We start from the raw sequence: 21060 nt of genomic DNA, 5'->3' as shown, positions 1-21060 counted from the left end.
GTATACTACTAAAACAAATTTTCATGAACATCTTAACACCTCCTAATTTTTTAGGAAAAAACCTCAAGGGTTAGTAAGTGTTATTTTCATAGTCATGAAATAGAATGACTCTTAATTTAATATTTTACACTAAACATCTTTTAGTTATTCTTACCACTTTAAAGTAAGTTAACTAAAATAAATACAACAAATTTTCATGAACATCTTAACACCTCCTAATTTTTTAGGAAAAAACCTCAAGGGTTAGTAAGTGTTAATTTCATAGTCATGAAAAAGAATGACTCTTAATTTAATATTTTACACTAAACATCTTTTAGTTATTCTTACCACTTTAAAGTAAGTTAACTAAAATAAATACAACAAATTTTCATGAACATCTTAACACCTCCTAATTTTTTAGGAAAAACCTCAAGGGCTAGTAAGTGTTATTTTCATAGTCATGAAAATAAATCCTAAGGTAAGACTTTCTACTACTTTAATATCCAAAACTTCATAACACTTTAAGTTTATGAAGTCAAGACTTTAATAAATCATCTTTTATCCCAAATAATTATTTTAACTTGGAAATCAAAGAGTAAAATATGCTAAAGCATTTTTAAACATAATACTTTCTAAAAATAAAACATTTTTAACAACAACTTATCAACATCATAAACTTTCAAGAATAAAATACAAACTTTTTCCTAAACACATTAAAGGTTCCTTTGATGTTAAAATCATCACCTTTAAACATATTCAAATACTAACAATAATTTCTAATATTTTCCAACATATAAGTCATCTAACCTTGTCCAAAGATATAGTTTTTCCATCTAAGAACAAGGAAGAAATTTCAAGATTTACAAAGGTCAAAAACTACATAAAGGTTCACATGATTTTATTATCATCCCCTTTAGTTATGCCTTCATAAAATACTTAAAGAACAAATATAAACTCTACTTTATGAACAACACAATAAAAGCTCATAACTTTCTATGAAGTATGAGAACAAGATGAAGAAGAAACATAAAAGACTACCTTAGTTTGTATAGGAAATTTAGTGTAAAAATGAGAGAATGGGGTGGGGTATTTATAGGAGAGCCTCACCCTCATCAAATCATAAAATTTAATGCAAGGTAAGTAGAGTTAGACTAGCATAGGTGATGTGTCTAATGGTGGTGGAGTGAGAGGATTTTGTTGAGTGATTTAAGGGATTTTTGTGGTAGTAAATCAAGACATTAATGAGTGAAATCTATAAGATTTAGTATGTAGATTTTGTGAAGTGACTCATGCGACGTGACGACTTCGGCGAAACGTGCACGATTAAAACAATTCTCGAGTATTGTAGGCTAATACCCGGTCGGATAATAAAAATCTCCCGGTTTCGGTTTACGATTAGAACTTCGAAACATGGAATTCGGAGTGAAAAATAATTAGAAATGTGTTCTGGACAAACTTGGTGTCAATCTTGACTTGAAATAATATTTTGAAGCCAATGGCGCAATCGGAATTCGATTCTGAGCTACGGAACTCAAAAACACGTTATTGGGCCGAATTCGAGTGAGATTTGGCCCCGACAGCGGTCCGAAACCGACTGTCTCCGAAAATCATGAAAATTTACCACCAAATTGGAAATAGAATTAAAAGAATAAAACTCAACTAGAGTTTCGTCTAATTCTTTACCTAAAATTCCCAGAAATTCATTTTTGAAAATATAATTAATAAAACTATTAATAAAAACATATATTTTCAAGGTAGTAAAATTCGCGATGTTACAATTTTCATATACAATAATAAAAGCATATATCAAATATTCCTTAGATCATCAAAATGAGGTTTTCCTTACTAAAAAAGTCTTTTTCATACACACCATAAAGATTAACTCTTGACATCGTATTAAGGTATCAAATTATCTCTGTTAGAACTTATTAGTCTTGGCACATCTTTTTATAGTTATTCTGAACATATGATATTTGATGTAGATGTGACTTGATGTCTTTTCATTTGATATCAATATTGCTTATAACCATTATTTTGTGTGCATCTTCTCTCCTCAGTGATCGTAATTTGATAATGTTACTTATCAATTTGAAAGTATAACTAATTTGATTTTGCTAAGTTTTATGACTATAACGTCCAACTATTGAGGCATAGAACTTTTCTTTGCCATCTACTTTGATCCAAATGGTGATGCAAAACTAATTTGGAGGAGGAGCTAATGAAGATTTGAATGCCCATATTGACCAGTTCTTGGAATTCTCTAAGATAGTGAGGATTCAAGTGGCTTCTGAAGATGTTATTCGTCTCCACATGTTTTCATATTCCCTTAGAGACAGAGCTAAGACATGGCTAAGAAATCAAAATGTTGAAGTTCAGGCAACATGGCGAACTTTGGAGGAGACTTTTCTCAACAAATATTTTTCTCCTTCCAAAATTGTGCACTATAGGCACCTAATCCAAAACTTTAGTCAAAAGGATGGGGAGTCAATTGCTGAAGCTTGAGAAAGATTAAATGAGTTGACTGAAGCTTGCCCTCATCATGGCATTCCACCATGGATGCTGGTTCAGAACTTCTATAGTGGGCTAGACTTTCCATCACAATAATTGTTGGACTCTTCAGTAGGTGATGCCTTTATGAGCAAAGGAATTGATGCTACTTCAAAGATCATAGAGAATGTAGTTTCCAATCATCATCAATGGGCGAATGAGAGGAGACATCATCCAAGAAGAGACTTTGGTGCACAATATTCAGGCAATTAGATGGAGAAGGTAATTTCCACACTGGATAACCTTTCTCAAAGGTTTGGAAAGCTAGAAAAGTACCATGCTAATGCTATTGGGTCTACTGCAACATGTGAGTGGTGTGGAACAAAAGGGCATGAATGGTCTGAATGCAAACAATTCACTAAACCTGTACGTGGAGCTTAGGCCAATGAACAATCTGAATCATGCAATTATTATGACTATAAGGAGAGGAGCGGACAACAATTCAACCCACCATACAGGTAGAACAATCCCAACTTTTCCTAGAGGAGCAACAACACTCTAAATCATCAACACCAAGATGAGCAAGGTAATAGGAAACCTCCAACACAGTTTCCACATGTACAATCTTCTCCCATTGATCTCACTCTTATAACAATAATGGAAGGTCAAGAAAAATTATTTGCTAACCTTAATAAATTTCAAGAGGATCAAATCATGATTAATAAAAATGTTGCAAATATGTTAAATGATTTGAATTCTAAGATATAAAACCTAACCAACCATGGAAAAATGTTAGCAACACAAATTGTCCAACAAGCTAGCAACTTTAATAGACAAATAGAGATGTTTCTAGGACAGATAGAGAAAAATCCAAATAATGAACATTGTAGGGCTATCTGATTAAGGAGTGGGAAAGAACTCAATGATGTTCCACGAACTGAGAATGATATACAAGTGGGAGAGAAACATACTGAGACACAACTCCCCGAAGAGAAAAAAAATTCTGAAAATGTGTCTAAGTATGTAGCTCCACAGCCATATGTACTACCAATTCCTTTTTCCCAGAGAATTGCAAAAGCAAAGTTACAAAATAAATATGGGAAATTCTTAGATATCCTTAAGAAATTATATATCGAACTGCCATTCAGTGATGCACTGTAGGAGATGGCTGCGTACATGAAATTTTGAAGGATATTATATCTAAAAAGAGAAGGCTAGAGGATTATGAAACAATTACTTTAACTGAGGAGTACAATGCTTTAATTCAAAATAATTTGCATCCAAAACTAAAAGATCCTAGTAGTGTCTATATCACTTGCTTAATTGGCAACTCTAATTTTGACCGTGCTTTATGTGACTTAGGGGCAAGTATGAGCCTCATGCCTCTATCCGTGTGTAAAAAATTGGACATGGGTGAACTAAAACCCACTACTATATCACTTCAATTAGCGGATAGGTCAGTTAAATTCCTTATAGGCATCTTGGAGGATGTTTCTATCAAAGTTGAGAAATTTTACATTCCAACAGATTTTGTAATACTAGAGATGGAAGATGCACAAATTCCAATCATACTAGGAAGACCATTTTTGGCTACCTCTATTGCTATAATTGATGTTAAAATGGAAAACTTTCTCTAAGCATAGGGGATGAAAATGTTGAATTTGATATTGCTAAATTATTAAACAATCTTCTCTTGAAGACTCATGTTGTAGGGTTGATATGAGGAATCAAGTAGTGAAAGAAGTGCCTAAAGTGAAATCTAAGGATCTCTTGAAGAGAAGCATGCGGGTAGGTGACACTTCGAATTTTATGAGGAAGTGGCTGAGGGTAATGATTCTATAAATGCAAGCTCAACACTCTCCTACAACCTGCATGAGGAGAGCTTGAGGGTCATACATAAATCTGATAATTGGGAGAAAGGAAAAACACCTAAAATGAAAGTAAAAACACTCCTTCCACCATCTGGTATGAGTTCATGGGATCCTGCATGATGCGTAGGGATCAACCGTCAAGATAATGTCATTAAATGAGTGCTTCGTGGGAGACAATCCACGCTAGAGGTACATTTTTTTAAATCATTAATTTTAGTGTTTTAGTGTTGGCTTTAGTAATGGGATGTATATAGTGTTGGCCATGACAAAAAAATCATAAACTCTAAAAAATAAAAATAAAAAATTACATTGAAAAGTGTTAACACGACAATGCCTATTAGCTGTCTCATTCAAATAGGATATTTGCACCTAGTCCATCTGAGATATATGGACCATTTGGGACATTTTTCTCTTCTTTTGTAGGTACTTTTACTACACCCAATGAAGTCAACCACTTACAATTGACACATGAGTTAATGACACTTCCTACCTAACCCATCAGTTTTCTTTTTCTTTCTCTTATTGTTTAGATTTTTACATTGGGGACAATGTAAATTTCTAAGCTCGAGGGGGTTTTGCATTTAGATAGTTCATTCATGTCATGCATATCATATATATTTATTTTATTCTTTCTCTTATCATATATATTTTATTTCTATATCTCATATGTTTCGTATCTCATCTATTTTCTACTTTGTTTTATGTGTTGTCTGTCTGCTCTTTAAATGAAAAATATGCATGAATAATGATTGTTGATCTATGAGCCCAATTAAATGAAAAATTGTTGATCTATTCTCTACTTTGTTCTATGTGTTGTCTGTCTGTTTTTTAAATGAAAAATATGCATGAATAATGATTGTTGATATGTGACCCCAATTAAAGAAAGTTGTTGATAGAATAATAACATGAAAGACATTAGATTTGACAATTGTGAATTAAATTTGGTTAAATTAAGGTCTTTGTTTCATAACTTATGTTGAATGTACCAAATGTAAGAAACTTGGGACAAACATAATAAGAGTTTTGATTTGAATTGACAATTGTATAAACCCCTTTTTTCTTTCATGAGTGCACAATTTTATATGATTGTACATTCTAGAACTTGATTTGTGACTGTTTCAAGATTGAAGTCTATCTGTATGCACTAAAATAATAGAGGCAATTATGACTTTTTCTTTTGATCTTCAACAACTTGCTATAAACATTGAAAACTCATTAGTTGCCCACTTTTGAGCCTGAACTTTAATGATTTCTCATAGCTACTCAAATGAGGGTTTTGGGTAATTTATGATATTTGGTTGAAGCAATTAGAAAGGTAAAAATGTCATGTGTGATGAAAGAATCCATAAAAAGATGAAGAAAAAATAAATAAATTAATTTCATCCATTCTCTTTTGAAAATCTCAAAAAAAGAAAAAGAAAGGAAAAGGATATACACAATATACTAGAAGAGAATGGATCGGAAAAAAATATATTGTAAGGAGAAAGGTTGATTGAAAAAATATCATATGATAAAGTAAGGCCTATCAAGAGAATGTCAATGTTTCAATCAGATGCCTAAAAAATTTAAGTATTTTGGGAAACATTTGTAAGCCTTTTGATTTATCCTTTCTTTGACTATCCTACCTTAAATCATTTACCTTAGCCACATTACAACCAATTAAAGACCTCTTGATTTTAGCATGCATTCAAATACAATTAGTGGCGATTTGGTCTATAATCAACCATATGGTAATTTACTTTCATGAAAATTTCTGAGCGAAACACTATGACATTTAAACACATGAGAGTGATGAGAGAAGAGTGACCCTAATTCATGCAGTTGTTATGACTCAAATACTTAACTTGAATTAAATTTGTTTATGATTGTCTTATCTTGATGTATGGATTATTTCAAAACTAACATGAGATTGCTTGTCATTTTGGGTCATGGTTTCAATATCATCAGTCATACATGATTGTGAAAGTTGGACATAATACTTGCCTGAGGAAAAAAAGAGATAAGTTTGAGGGGATTTGATGAGTGTAAAATTATGCTACATTTGAATTACATTTAACTTGCATTTTACGACATAATTAGGACTTTAGGATTGCTTTTAGCTTTTATTTCTCTTTGTTCGGATTGAGTGAGTGTTTTTGGCGATGTTGTGCAGTTTGGATGTATTAAAGCAAAAAAAAGAGTAGAGATTTGGTGCAAGAAGATGAAATTTAGTGTTGAGGCTATGAGAAGACCAATTGAAGGGCCAAAATAAGTCATAGATATTATATTATATTCTTATTTTTTAGATTTGTTTTGTTGGACTTAGCTCAATATTTTGTAATTAGGATAAATAAAAGTTTCCCCTCAAGGATGACAGGACAACTTTACAATTTACATTACAATTCTCTAATTTAGAATTTGGGATTCTCTTCTACATTATGAGTGAGTAATTCCCTTTGTTTCTAGGATTGGGGTTATGCCCTTTTACATTCAATAAACACTTGTTCTTACTTCTATTTCATTGAGTGTTGTGATTTGAATCATTAAACTGAGTTTTATTCGTGTGAGTTGTCTGGCCAACAAATTACACCACTTAGATACATTGGGGAAGGACCGAGAGGTGAACCCAACTATCTGACCATTCAGTTATTCAAACTAGAATCCTAATTCACGAGAGTGGTATTAGGATTCTCGTGGGTTTCTGGAATTCACATTGGGTTGCTACGAAGCGATTGGATAGAAAGATCCAAGTAAAAGATTTGATTAATAATTGTACCACGAGAGTAGGTGCAACTTCAATTGAGTACACGTGTCGGAGCTCGAGAGATGATGACACATATCAAAGAGCAATTCACCCTCACAACTTAAAGTTCATGAAAAGGAGTAAAACAAGGATTTGCGAGTGAAAAAGTGGTAACCTTTATCCTGAGAACTCTCCCTAAATTATATTTCAATCATTTTTAATACTTTCATTTATTCTTGTTAATTTCTCAATCATTCTAAATTCAATTTTATTTCTTTAATTGAGTTAAGTATAAATTAATTGTTATAATTAAAGGAGTTTTTCAGTTCTTGTGGGATCAATATTTTATTATTTGACGACATAATCGTGCACTTGCGATTTGCCCTATTATATATTCAAATATAAAGTCTCATATTGATTATGAGAGGATGAGTGAAAAAATTTATGAATGAAACCATTGACTTAAGGTTTTGGTTTAAAACGTAATGTCTTATTTATGTCTTCCCAATTTTCTCATGCCCCGATAACAATAGAACTCTGAAGTGGTTGGAGGCTCTTGTGTCATGATTGGGTATGACTGAACTAAACATTTCCAGTATGTGCATGGATTGGTTACTTATTTGTATTGCCATATTTATATTGCTATAGCAAATGTTCCATCTATAGGCTGCTATCAAGCTTCGTTTTTACACAGGGAATTTTTGGGCTTTATTCATTGCTCATATCTAAGTTGCTTTTTGTTTTTCTTTCTACTAGCGTATAGAATTAGTCCAGTGAAAGAATGACAGATAATGGTGGCTTTCAAAAATACTAAAGTTGTGCATGTGTGTACAGCTGTGTTATAACCATGTTGAAAGTGGAAGCATGCTAATGAATTGGAATAGAACATGGAAACATTGTAGATTTGGCCTACTTGATATAGATTTGGACTAAATTGGATCTAAGAGAGTTTATGCATTCAAGACAGAAAGCTTTACTCAAGTTTCTGAAATGTGTATGGCTGTATTACTATCCACCATGTTCTTTTGTCATTTTTTTATTACTGAAATCCATATTTTGCTGCCATCTACAAGTTTTATAGCATGTTATTACATTTAGGGATAAAGTTATTCAGGAGTTGTATAGGAGTCAAAAAATTAACTTACTGTTGCCTCACTTTAATTTTTTATTTTATTTCTTTAAAATTGTAATGATAGCCTTGGAATGATGTAAGTCTGCATCTTTAGTTATAAGTTCTTCTCTTATGAATTTATGATTATATTTTTTTTATAATTATTTTGATATGCAAAATGTTAGTTACTTAAGTATGATTTTGCTCATAGAGACGGTAGCATTTGACAGGTTGTTTAACTTTAAACCCATTCTTAACATACCTTGTCATGTGTGGGTTTGGTTAGTGTTTTATCTGCAATCTTATTAACTAATCATATTTTTAGTTTTTTATAAGTTTGGTATGAGCCATACAATGAATCTTCTTTGGTAAACAAAAAATATAAGAAATGAAGCTTAATCAAAGTTTAAAGAAAGAAGAAAGAAAAGAAAATGAGAATCAAAATTTTCACTGAATAATATTTATTATTAATGAATGAAATATAAAGATTAGAGGATTGCCCCTTTATATATAGCAACTAATAAAACAGAAAACAAAAATTATTAACAAGATAATCGATTAACTCTGTTGATTAATCTATTATCGCACACGTAATTCACCTAAACAAATTGAAACAACTAACCAGATAATCAATTAATTATACTATTAATTGATTAACGAATATAGAGTTACCCATATAATTGATTAACCTTATAGTTCATTGAATACACACAAACCATAATACACAACTATTTTAACATCCCACGAGTTAAGATATGTCATGCATTCCAAGTTTGAAATGATTGTGTTGAACACAATATACACTTTAATACCTTATCTTGCTGGTGAGCGAATCTTTACCTCTTCGCCTTGAAATCTGAATGTGAAGCAATACTGACGCTTAACCACCATAGGCAGAAGCAACTTCATCCAAAACTTAACCATCTATTTTGATATAAGCTTAACCAACCAAACCAACCTTAATTGATGAAAGAGAGAAAAAATGGATCTTAATCTTGATCATAGTATGTTGCTTCAATGAGAAAATGATAAAAAATTAGAAAATAATTCATGTGCATCAAAACCATATTTTATCTTTGTTGTACTTGTAGCCATATGAAGACGTGTGATGAAACAGTAAAAATTCAACCTGAAAAATCCATCGAAGCTATTAAGTCTCTTCAATTAATTTTGAATTGAAAATATCAAAGAATCTTGTCAATCCACAGGCACTCTTGAAGACTTGATTTGTGAATCTTGCCAATCCACAAATGATACAGCTTCATCATGTAAGGTGAATTAAGACTCTAGCCGACAATGTTGGAACTTTTAGCAATGTCAAGTAAGTAAAAGAAAAGGGATGAAGATAGATGAAGAGAGTAAAAGAATATTCTATATTTTCTTGTTATTGAACAAAGATTCAACTACTTGCTATTTATAGCAAGTGATAGTTAACCACTAACTGAATTTTGAAATTGCCTACTATTTATAGCTAGTTACAAGTTCTTATTTTCTACATGCACAAATCCATCTCTTATCACTTGGATTACACTACACTTTTAACACTCCCTAAGACAAATTCTTAAGAGATACAACACCCATTCTTCTCTTTAAATCTTCAAATCTGTCTACTCTAAGTGTCTTGGTAAGTGAGTCTGCCAAGTGCAATTTGGTTTTACAATAAACCACCTAGAGCTTTTCTTTGTTTACCAAATCTCTAAGAAAGTGAAATCCCACTTCTATGTGTTTACTCCTACCATGACTCACTAGATTTATTGACAAGCTTATGGTTGAGACATTATCAATTCTAAGTTGCAGTGGCGTTTTCACATTAACCTTCATCTCCTTTAGCAACTCCTCGAGTCAGACAGCTTGGCAAGAAGCATAACAACCTGAGATATACTCTACTTCATAACTTGAGAGAACAACAACTTGTTGTTTTAAAGAAAATCATGATATAGAGGCATTGTTGAGTAGGAATAAGTATCTTGAAGTGCTTTTCTTTTCATTTAAATCTCCACCATAATCAGAATCTGCATACCCAATCAATTCCACTTCTGATCTTTGTCTACCAGTTGGAAACAAAATTACATGGTCAATTCTCCCCTGGATGTACCTCAACACCCTTTTGGCTGCCAACAAATGAGTCTTCTTGGGTTTACACATGAACCTAATCACAAGACCAACTCCAAACAATAAGTCTGGTCTACTATTGCACAAGAATCTCAATGATCTTACTATTTTCTTAAACATTGTCTTATTAACTGGCTCACTCTTCATCCTTAGTCAACTTCAAGTTTATTTCAACAGGATTGCCAACTAAGTTACAAGAATTCATATTGAACTTCTTCAAAACTTCACTTACATACTTCTTCTAATGCATTATTATTCTTGCTGCAATGTATGCAAATTCCATACCTAGAAACTAACTCAACGTCCCTAGATCTATCATATCAAATTCAGCTTTCATGACCCTTTTGAATTTTTCAATCCTTTTCCTATTTGATCTGGTCACAAGACTCCACTTTCTTTAACATAGACTCCATGCTCAACAAGACATTTTTTGAAGTTGAGTATAAATAGAAAATAGTCTATCCTTTTGTTCTAAGCCATTGAGGCTTGCTTCAGTCCATGCAAAGCTTTTTTTAACTTGTAGACATGTTGCTCCTTACCTTTTATGATGAATCCTGGAGGTTGTTGCACATATACCTCTTCCATCAATGGTCCATGTAGGAATTTTGATTTTATATCAAGCTGAAACAATGCCCAGTTCTTTGCACTTGCAATTGCAACAATTGTCCTTATGGTTTTAATTCTGGCTACACGGGCAAATACATCTTTATAATCTAGTCCTTGCCTTTGTAGAACCCTTTAGAAACCAGTCTAGCTTTGTACTTTAAGATTGATCCATCAAGGTTAAGTTTCTGTTTAAAAATCAATTTCACTCTTATTTGATGTTTGTCAACTAGAAGCTCAACCAAGCCCAAGTCTCATTTATCTCAATAGACTTGATCTCTTCAATTATTGAAGCCTTCCATTCTAATTATTTTAAAGCTTCTAATTCATCATTACAATTTGCTTCAGCCATCAATGCGGGGTGTACCAGATCACCTTCCACATTGATTTGATCATCTGAGTGTATTTCATAATCTCTAAATTTGTTAGGCATTGATCTTAACCTCTGGGATCTCTGAACTATAGGAGTTTCATTATTTGTTTCAGTTGAGTCTTCTGAGATAGGTTCATCGTCTATGACTTCAGTAACCATTCTAGTTAGGCTTGTTTGCATTTGTCTCCAATCCCATTTTTCATGTTCCAGAACCACCACATCTATGTTGATTAAAACCTTTTCTTTAATTGGATCATAAAGTTTGTAGGCTCTAATGGAGTGATAGCCTATAAACACCATTGCCTTACTTTTATCTTGAAGTTTGGTTTTTTCTAATCTGGTACATGACTATAGGTAAGTGATCCAAACACCTTGAGATGACCAACAACTGGTTTTCTCCATTTCCAGACTTCAATTGGTACTTTCCCTTCAAGCCTTTTTGTTGGGCATCTATTCAAGATGTATACAGATGTTGACACTACTTTAGCCCATAAATTTTTTTGTAATTCCTTTACTTTGATCAAGCTTCTGGCCATGTTCATGATGGTTTTATTTCTCCTTTCAGGTAGACCATTGTGTTGAGGGTGTATGGTACAGTAATTTCATGCATGATTCCATTATTTCTCCAATAGGACTCAATTTCATTTGAGGTGAACTCTCCCCCTTCATCTGTTATAAGGATCTTCAATTGTTTCCCACTTTTCTTTTCTGCTAAAGCCTTGAAATTCATAAAGGAATCAAATGCATCACTCTTGGCCTTTATTACATCCAACTGAGTCATTTTGATGAACTCATCTACAAATATTATGAAATATTTATTCCCAAATAGAAAAGGTGTTTCAAAGGGGCCACAAACATCAGAGTGGACAATTTCCAAGACCAATTTAAACCTCATTTGTACCTCTAACTTGAATGAGTTTCTAGTTTGTTTTCTAATTAGGCAAACTTCACAAGTCTTTTAAGGTAGGGATATGATTGGTATACCAAAGACTATCTGCCTTGATCCTAACTAATGTAGGCTCTTGAAATTAAGGTGACCATATCTTGAGTGCTATAACCAACTCTCATCATTGATTTCCAAGGAGGTTAGGCAGTGAATTTCACCAGCCTTGATATTCACTTGAAATGTTATGTTCTTGGTCACTTGGCTTATGAAGATAAGCTTATTCTCAAAATCAAAGAGCTCAAGTTGGCCATTTTTCATTAGAATACTGAATCCTTTTTTTATTAGTTGACCTATGCTTGTTGCACTTCATTTTAGGCACATACTATATATTTGTGATTATGGCTTTCGATCCATTCTCCTTTATGGTGATTGTGAATACCCAATTTTGTCCGGCCCAAAATATATTTTTTCAAAAAAATTATAAACAAATAAAAAATGCTTTTTTGGCTTAATGATCCAACACATAAAATCTCAATTTGAATTTCAAAAATGGGTTTAATTGAATTCCCTCACAAAATTGTTTTCAAAAAATAAAAATGGAATTTTTAAAAGAGTATTTAATGGATAATCAACAACTTCATGAAGACTTATATTTAATCAATTTTCGTTTTTTATTTAAAGGAAATTCAAAAATGATTTTTAAGTGACTTAAAAGTCACTTATTAGCTAAAACCAATTCCTTAAAAAATGTTTACTATAACAAAATTCATTAATTTGCATGTATGAGAAAATATATTTTACAATCCTACAAGGACGAAACTTTCTTGAGGTTTTAATGAAAGTTGAATCCAAATATAGTTTTTTAGAGTCAAAAAAATTATTTTAAATTTCTCAAGAATTGTTTGGTCGTATTCTAAGTAACACTTGTTTAAAGTATCTCAAAAAACAACAAAAACAAATATCTAAATGCAAATTAATGACTAACAAATTTCAAAACTTAAATTTTAAAGAGCATAATAACAAAAAATATTTTTTTGGTTGGATTATTTGAATGTGCAAATCTTGCATTGAAAGCTACTTAACAAATTGACTAGACATTAAAAAGATTGCACTAAAGAGTGATTGAATCATATTTTAATTGCTAGTTATAGCCTTGATTCTATAGAGTGTATAACAAATTGAGTTATGTGCAAAAATTAGCATTAAGTAGTGATGAAAATCAAATTTCTAATTGGGAATTAATAAGGAAATAAAATTAAATCTCAACATTGATTATATCCTATGAATTAATGGGTAGTCTTGGCTATAAAAAGAGAAAACCACACCATTTTTTCTTTTCTAACAAATCACAATCCATTAAAAATCATTCATTCTCAAAAAAATCCTCTATCAATCATCCGTTCTAAAAAATCCTTCACCCATCATCTATTTCAAAAATCCTCCATCCACAATCCCAAAAAAATTTCATACACATATCGACCATAACAATCCCAAAATCTCCCACACACAACCACTCATCAATTTCTCATTCATTTTTTACTCAACCACAAATCCATAAGAATTTCATCCAGAAAGTCTTTCGTCCATCATCTATTCCCAATAATCATCAACCATTCTCTCAATAAAAATACCCTTGTCAATCATTTTCTTTCCTAAACATCATCTTCCACGCACAATCATCAAAAAACAACCATCTTCAACCAAAAAACAATAATCCAAGATCTCTCATACACAAAAATGAGGAAAAAAACATGAAGAAACTCAGGAGATATTATAATTGCATTAGAATACATTGTAGAGAAGCTTCGATTACATGTCAAAGTCATGTCTCTGAGTTTGTTTTTGCACACAAACTTCCTACCTGTCTACTCAGCATTGGTTAACCTTTTTTGCACCACTTTTCCTGAGAGTTACAACATTTCATTGTTGTTGAATTAGTATGAGATGTATGTTATTTTCATTACTTTCTTTTATAGTAGTTTTATTTTTGTTATCAGTAATTGCATTAGTAATAATAATTATCATGATTGTAACATATAACTATAACTACATCAAAAATAAATGTATAAGAAATACACCCATTGCATACACACTGCAACATTCTTTTTAATAAGTATTTCATTTTGAAGCAAAATAGGTAATTAATTAGTTTCTCACCATATATCAATTGAAAACTTATTTAATAATAATATATATAAAACAAAGATATATGAGTCAATAAAAAATGAAATCACATTACCATAATTTTAAGATATGAGATGCGATATCAGACGTAATAGTTATGTTTTCCTCATATTACAAAACGGTGTTTAAATAAAAAAACAAAAAATAGAATTATTTAACCAAGTTTTAATATGAGATATGGTATCAGACGTAAGAGCTATGCTTCAATCATTTTTAAAAAATAATAATTTAAACGTTACTTCTTATAAGAAATAAAATCAACCCCACAAATAAACTTTTTCTACCCAAAGAACTATGTATTTTTTATTCCCAAGAAGGGATACGTAGGACCAAGTCACTCTTGTTAGACATAATAATAAAATAAAGTTTTTTTGTTGGTAAAAATATAATAATAACACAATTAATAATTCATGCAATATAGTAGGGTACCGTTCGAACGGACAACTGAGGTGCTAATACCTTCCCTAGTGTGTAATCGACTCCCGAACCTGAATATCAAAGTCCATGGCCCAATGTGATTGGGCCAAAAGATTTTTCTACATTTTTTTTGGAAAAAATGTAGTGGCGACTCTAATGAAACTGTGCAGCCGAAAATCGGGGTGCGACAATGACAACATTCCCTACTTCCTCTACTTCTAGAGAACTATCATATGCAAAATTTACTCTACTCTTCTTTGATGAGTCAAAGTCTATCAACCACTTCTTGTGCCTTTGCATATGGTTTAAAAATCCTGAAGCCAAATACCAAGACTTAGTGTATGAGTCTGCATAAGAGGTTGTTACCATCAGATTCAGTGGTTATGTGTCAGATTCTTGTACTGCATAGGCTTCTTCATAGTTCTTAGCCAGATTTGACTTATCATTAGCACATTCATAAGAGTAGTGGCCCAACTTATAACAATTGTAATATTCTACTTTGCCTTTGTCAAACCTTCTCTAATTTTGGTTCATTCTTGACCTTCCTCTTCTATTAGAAGATTCAGGCCAATCATGAGTTGGTCTATTTCTTTCTGAATTCAGATGTCCTATTTTACAGTAACCTTACTTTCCTTTCCACTTCTTGTCTTTCCTTTTGTCCTCATCCTTGAAGTGTCTTACCTTCAAGGTTTGTTTTGATTTCTTGATTGGATTTCCGTGAAACAATCTCATTTCATGAGCTTCTAAGGAACTTTGAAGTTCTTCTATCTTTATTATAGTGATGTCCTTTGCTTCTTCTATTGCTATGACTATGAAGTCAAATTTCTTAGGCAGAGATCTCATGATCTTTTCAATTATCATGAGATTTGTGATGGATTCTCCATAACCTTTCATTTGATTGGTTATGGTTAGAATCTTGGTTAAGTATTCACCAATTCTATCACTTTCTTCCATATGTAACAGTTCATTTTGTCTCCTAAGAGATTGAAGCTTTACATTTTTAATCTTGTCTCCACTTGCATGGCTTCTAATCAAGATGTCCCATGCTTTTTAGCAATGATGGCATATTGGATTTTCTCAAAATGAACATCATCTACACACTGGTGAATCAGACACAAAGCTTTATTGTCTTTTTTCTTGGCTTCTTTGTGTATTGCCCTCTATGTCTATGTGGCATCAAGACTTAGAGGAAGAAAGACATCCTCAATCTCTTTACTTACTTCTTGAAAGCAGAATAATACTTTCATTTGAGTTCTCCACCGATCCCAATTCTTTTTAGTGAGAATAGGGAGTCTCATAGATGGGAGATTATTGCCATTTTCTCCAACCATGTTTCAGAATCTTCAATTGATTTGTTTGATGCACCAAATCTTCTTAGATCCCACGATTTGATCTTCTTCCACACTTTGTTCTTCTTAATTGCTTTCTTCTCAAGGTGATTCACATGCAACGAATTTCAATCACACCCTTGCTCTAGTAGAACCACACGCACATACTCACAAACCCACAGATCCTGGACTTTCAAGCTCTTCATATCAAATTTTGTTGGAACTTTTGGCAAAGTCAAGTAAGTAAAAGAAAGGGAATGAAGATGGATGAACAGAGTAAGAGATAATTCTATATTTTCTTGTTATTGAACAAAGATTCAACTACTTGCTATTCATAGTAAGTGATAGTTAACCACTAATAGAATTTTGAAATTGTATACTATTTGTTGCTAGTTACAACTTCGTATTTTCTACATGCACAAATCCATCTCTTATCACTTGGATTACACTACACTTTTAACAGACAAGCTTCCAAAAGGCAAAGTGGCATTACAATAGGAAAAGTGACGTTCATTCATGAACATAAAGTTATTAAACTTTCTGCTGGAAATATTTCTATGAAACAAAGGGCAGGAACTTCTACTTTGCTCACCTAGAAGACTTTTGTTTGAGCTATCATATGTGCCCTTTGCATTGAAATATTGTGTCATCTTGATAAGCCATATGTATGTGTCATCTCCTTCAAATGTTGGTATCTCCATTTCAGTACCCACAAGCAGCTCTGAGAATTGGGAGATGTGATGGCAGATGATAGAACAAGACTAAAAAATGTAAAAAAATGTGTAGAACAAAAATTATGTTCATCTTCCAATGAAATTGTGTGATGAAATCATCATCCACAACAACAAGCAAGATTCCCCAACTCCATGCATTCAACTTCACCCTTAGCCTTGACATACCAAGAATCATCGAGCTTCATATCATGATGGAAATATACATGCTAGTGTATATAAGCAAGACCTTGGAAAACTTGAAAACACCACCATGCATAGATGAAGAAACAAAAAGACAAGTTTCTTCTTCACTAATCCATTGCTCATTATTTGACCCATGATGGATAAAGAATTTTATTCGTAAGCAAATAATGCATAAGAATAGAGGTTGATGAATAAACAGCGGAAGACATAAGTGGAAGCGATCAAGATAAACAATTATGCTTTGATACCATGTTAAAGTTTGGAATGAGCCATGCATGAATCTTCTTGGTATAATAATCGATTAAGGCTATTAATAATCGATTAACCAGAGCTGTGAATATAGATGGCAAAACAGGCACTGCCCGCATTTTTTTACGGTCAAGACATACAAATTTTGTCCATTTGTTTGTTTCTCCAGCCAAGTTCGCGGACATTTCCGTTGGGTAATGTGGACGGCCCCATAAACATAATTTAAGGAAAAAGTAAGAAAATTTTAAATAACTTATGATGTAATGTGATTTTTAATCCCTAAAAAATTGTAACCTAATATGATTTGTTAAACTTCATATAAAATATCAAAAAAATTGTTACTTTTTTATCTTCAACTACTTTATTTAATTTTATTTTATTTATTATATGAATTTTTATTTTTTTTAATTATTCAACAATGCTCGCAGGCCGCCCGTTAGCCCGTTTTAAAATATATAGGTTATTGAATTTTATTCGTTAAACCAATATGAACATCCCTGTGCCCGCTTAAATTTGTGCCATCTTTAGCTGTGAATAATTGATTAACAACAGTGACTTTATGTTTTGCGCATTTGTCGAAAAAGCGGGACTAGTAATCCGCTACACTTATTCACTCCATCTATGTGTGTTTTACCTTGCTGGTACCCAACACAGTTTTTATGACTTTTCTTTTTAATTAAGTAATACATTTTAATTGGAAGAGAACACAAAATGTGACAAGAATGAGAATATATGATCTTTAACTTACTTACTAAACTTAAAAGAATGAGAATATATGATTTTTAACTTACTTACTAAACTTAAAAGAATGTGAAGTGGATCACAAAGATGATGGAGTATATCTTTTGTCACATAATTTATGTCATTTTATGTGTTATCAATTATGATTGGTTAGAAAAATAATTAAATATTAACTATTTAATTAAATATATTTTTTAACCAATCACTAATGATGACACATGAAGTAACACAAATTATAGGATATTAAATGCCGAATCAAGAAATAAAACACTATTAGTAGAGGAAGAGTACTCTCACTTCAGGTATTTCACATACTACAAAGGACTAAAATAATGACAGCATTTCAACAAGTAAGAGAAAATGAATTACTAGCACTTTTTACTAAGCAATTTGTTCGGCTCCAAGAATTCCCCAAATGTGATGATGCTATTAGCCTATTGTCATTTAGAACACATCTTTTATCTTATAATAAGTGTTATTATATATATATATAAATTATCATTGTTCAGAAAAATATTTAAAAAATAAATTTTAATTTAATTAAATTTCAATCAATTACAAAGTCATAACTTATAGAGTGATACTTATTATAAGATATGCACCCATTACCAATACGTGCCTTGAAATAATTGATGCTTAATGGGAAAAGGGGGCGGTTTGTTTTCAATACTAATAAGGAGTGGAGATTGGGGTGAATAAGCATTAAGTGTGAAAATATCATTACATTGAAAGAGAAAAGTATGAAAATATCATTACATTGAGAGAGAAAAGTGTGAAAATATCTTAAATTTTAGGGTAAGAATAATTTTTGGAAATTGAAAGGAAAAGTCTAGAAAAATATCATTTTGTGTTTTTCAACTATATATAATGATTTTTTTTCTTATTAATTGTTATATTAAATTTAATTGTTCATGAAATTGGTTCATATATTACACCATAAAAACAATGTTAAATTAATAACAACTAAAAGTTTAACACATAAGTTTTGTATTGACATCTAATATCATTATTATTTTATTTTATTTTTATATATACCAATATTACAACATTTATCATTTTAACTCTTAAATTTACTAGCTACATTCTTCTCAATCAATTGATATTTTGATGGCGGTTTTCTTTGGTCATTGATATTAGCTAACCTGCATTGTTGTTGTTACTGCTCTAAGACTGATAACAACAGTTTCCTTTTAGGTATATTAGTAATTTAACAATATCTTTATAAAATGATTGATTTTACAAATTGGTAAAGTTTAAAGTAGTGTTCTAAAAACGGTTTTATCAACTGATTCAACCGGAAAATTGGTGAATGGTTCTAATATTAGCATGACACAATTATACCGGTAATTCAGTGATATCGGTATGTTTTCAATTGAATCATATTAGTCATGTTGATTTATTCATTTCAAACAATTTTTTGATGAAAATGACTTAACTTTGATTAAAATATTGATATGAGGATCAAATACATAACTGCTATATTTTTTATATTTCTAAAACATAGTCTAACACCAAGTGACACATTTTATTTTAACAAATGGTAAAAATAATTATTATCTTATTTATAAAGTTTTCAACATTAATATTAGTATAACATATATGTATGTCTAATGTCACTAATAAGTAGTTTAATTAGTCAAATACTAGTTAAACTACTATACAATCATACTAATACTTTAACTAATACAATATTAATAACACTGATTCAGAGGATAATTAGAAAGAGAAATAGTTCACGTTGCCTACTTATAAATGTATAAAGTTAGATGAGTTTTATACACTTCTTCCTTAAATTAATATTTAATATTAGGTATAAAAAATCCACCCTATTCTAATAAGAAAATAAAGCCCATAACATTTTTCTGGGTCCCCAAAAGCCCAAAACCTGCTCTCCATTTTGAAACACACGTGAAAAATAAATGAAAAAGTATTACTTTCCCGCACGTTTTCCACATATGAACCGCACTCACCGTAATATGTTTGCCTGAGTCACACACTATCACCGCCGATTATAGATTCCCTCGCCGAAGCTCTGCCGTCAGCCTGCTGGTCCGAGACTGCCACCTTCACCCTCATCGACGCCTGGGGCAAACGTTACCTACATCTCAACCGCGGTAACCTTCGCCAGAAGCAGTGGCAAGAAATCGCCGGCACCGTCAACCGCCGCCACGGCCACCGCCGCACCGAGGTCCAGTGCAAGAACCGCCTGGACACGCTCAAGAAGAAATTCAAAATCGAGAAGGCTAGGGTTTCCGAGTTCAACGGCGGCGGTTATGACGGCGCATGGCCGTTCTTTCACCGCCTCAATTTCCTCATCGGTGATAATTATCCGTCACATAGACCATCGCCGGCGGTAAGACGCCACCGAGAAATACGACCACCGGCAAAGTTCCCAGAATGGGCACTTCCTCCTGCCGGTCGTCGATCCGACACTCAAAAGCGGCAATCAGCGCTTCTGAATTCATACTTCAGCCGTAATTTATCGGCCTTTGCCGCAGCAGCGGCCGTGGTAGCGAAAGAGGAAGAGGGAGAGAATTTGAATAGGTGGAAGTTGAGGAATGAAAGTGAGAAAAGGAAGAGAGTAAAAGAGAGTGATAATGAGGATTGTGAGACTGTGTGTAAAAAAGTGGCACTTGCAATTGAGAGATTTGGAGAGATATATACGAGAGTGGAAGCAAAGAAACAAAGGCAAATGTTGGAGTTAGAGAAACAAAGGATGCAATTTGCTATAGATTTGGAGTACCAAAGGTTGCAGCTCTTTATGGAAACACAAGTTCAGCTCCACAAAATCAACCGTTCTAAGCATTCTTCTGCACCTAGTGAGGCTTTGTGAACTATTTAACAATTTAAATTGCGATTGCAATTATTATGCAATGTTTATCGTAATTGCATGATGCAACCATAAATGCAATCACGACATAGACTGCTAAAATAATAATATTATGGCTATAATTGTGATTCTGATGTAGTTTTAACGTAAGCTAAAACAATAACATCTAGACCTGAATTTATGATGCACATTATCAATTTTATAATTGATGATCACAACCATATGATAATGGAAGAATTACACCAAGTGC

The 21060-nt window shown here is 32.2% G+C and overlaps 1 protein-coding gene across 1 annotated transcript; it reads left to right on the top strand.

Moving 5' to 3' along the window:
* On the top strand, positions 11603-20813 carry LOC109332509 (trihelix transcription factor ASIL2-like). Its single transcript, XM_019567494.1, has 2 exons — positions 11603-11612; positions 19996-20813. The coding sequence occupies exons 1-2, from the start codon at positions 11603-11605 to the stop codon at positions 20811-20813; spliced, it is 828 nt and encodes a 275-aa protein (XP_019423039.1).

This window comes from Lupinus angustifolius, chromosome LG18, assembly GCF_001865875.1.
Source record: "Lupinus angustifolius cultivar Tanjil chromosome LG18, LupAngTanjil_v1.0, whole genome shotgun sequence".
Lineage (NCBI taxonomy): Eukaryota > Viridiplantae > Streptophyta > Magnoliopsida > Fabales > Fabaceae > Lupinus > Lupinus angustifolius.
Note: the sequence above shows the minus strand (reverse complement) of the source record. Positions and strands in the feature narration are given on the sequence as shown.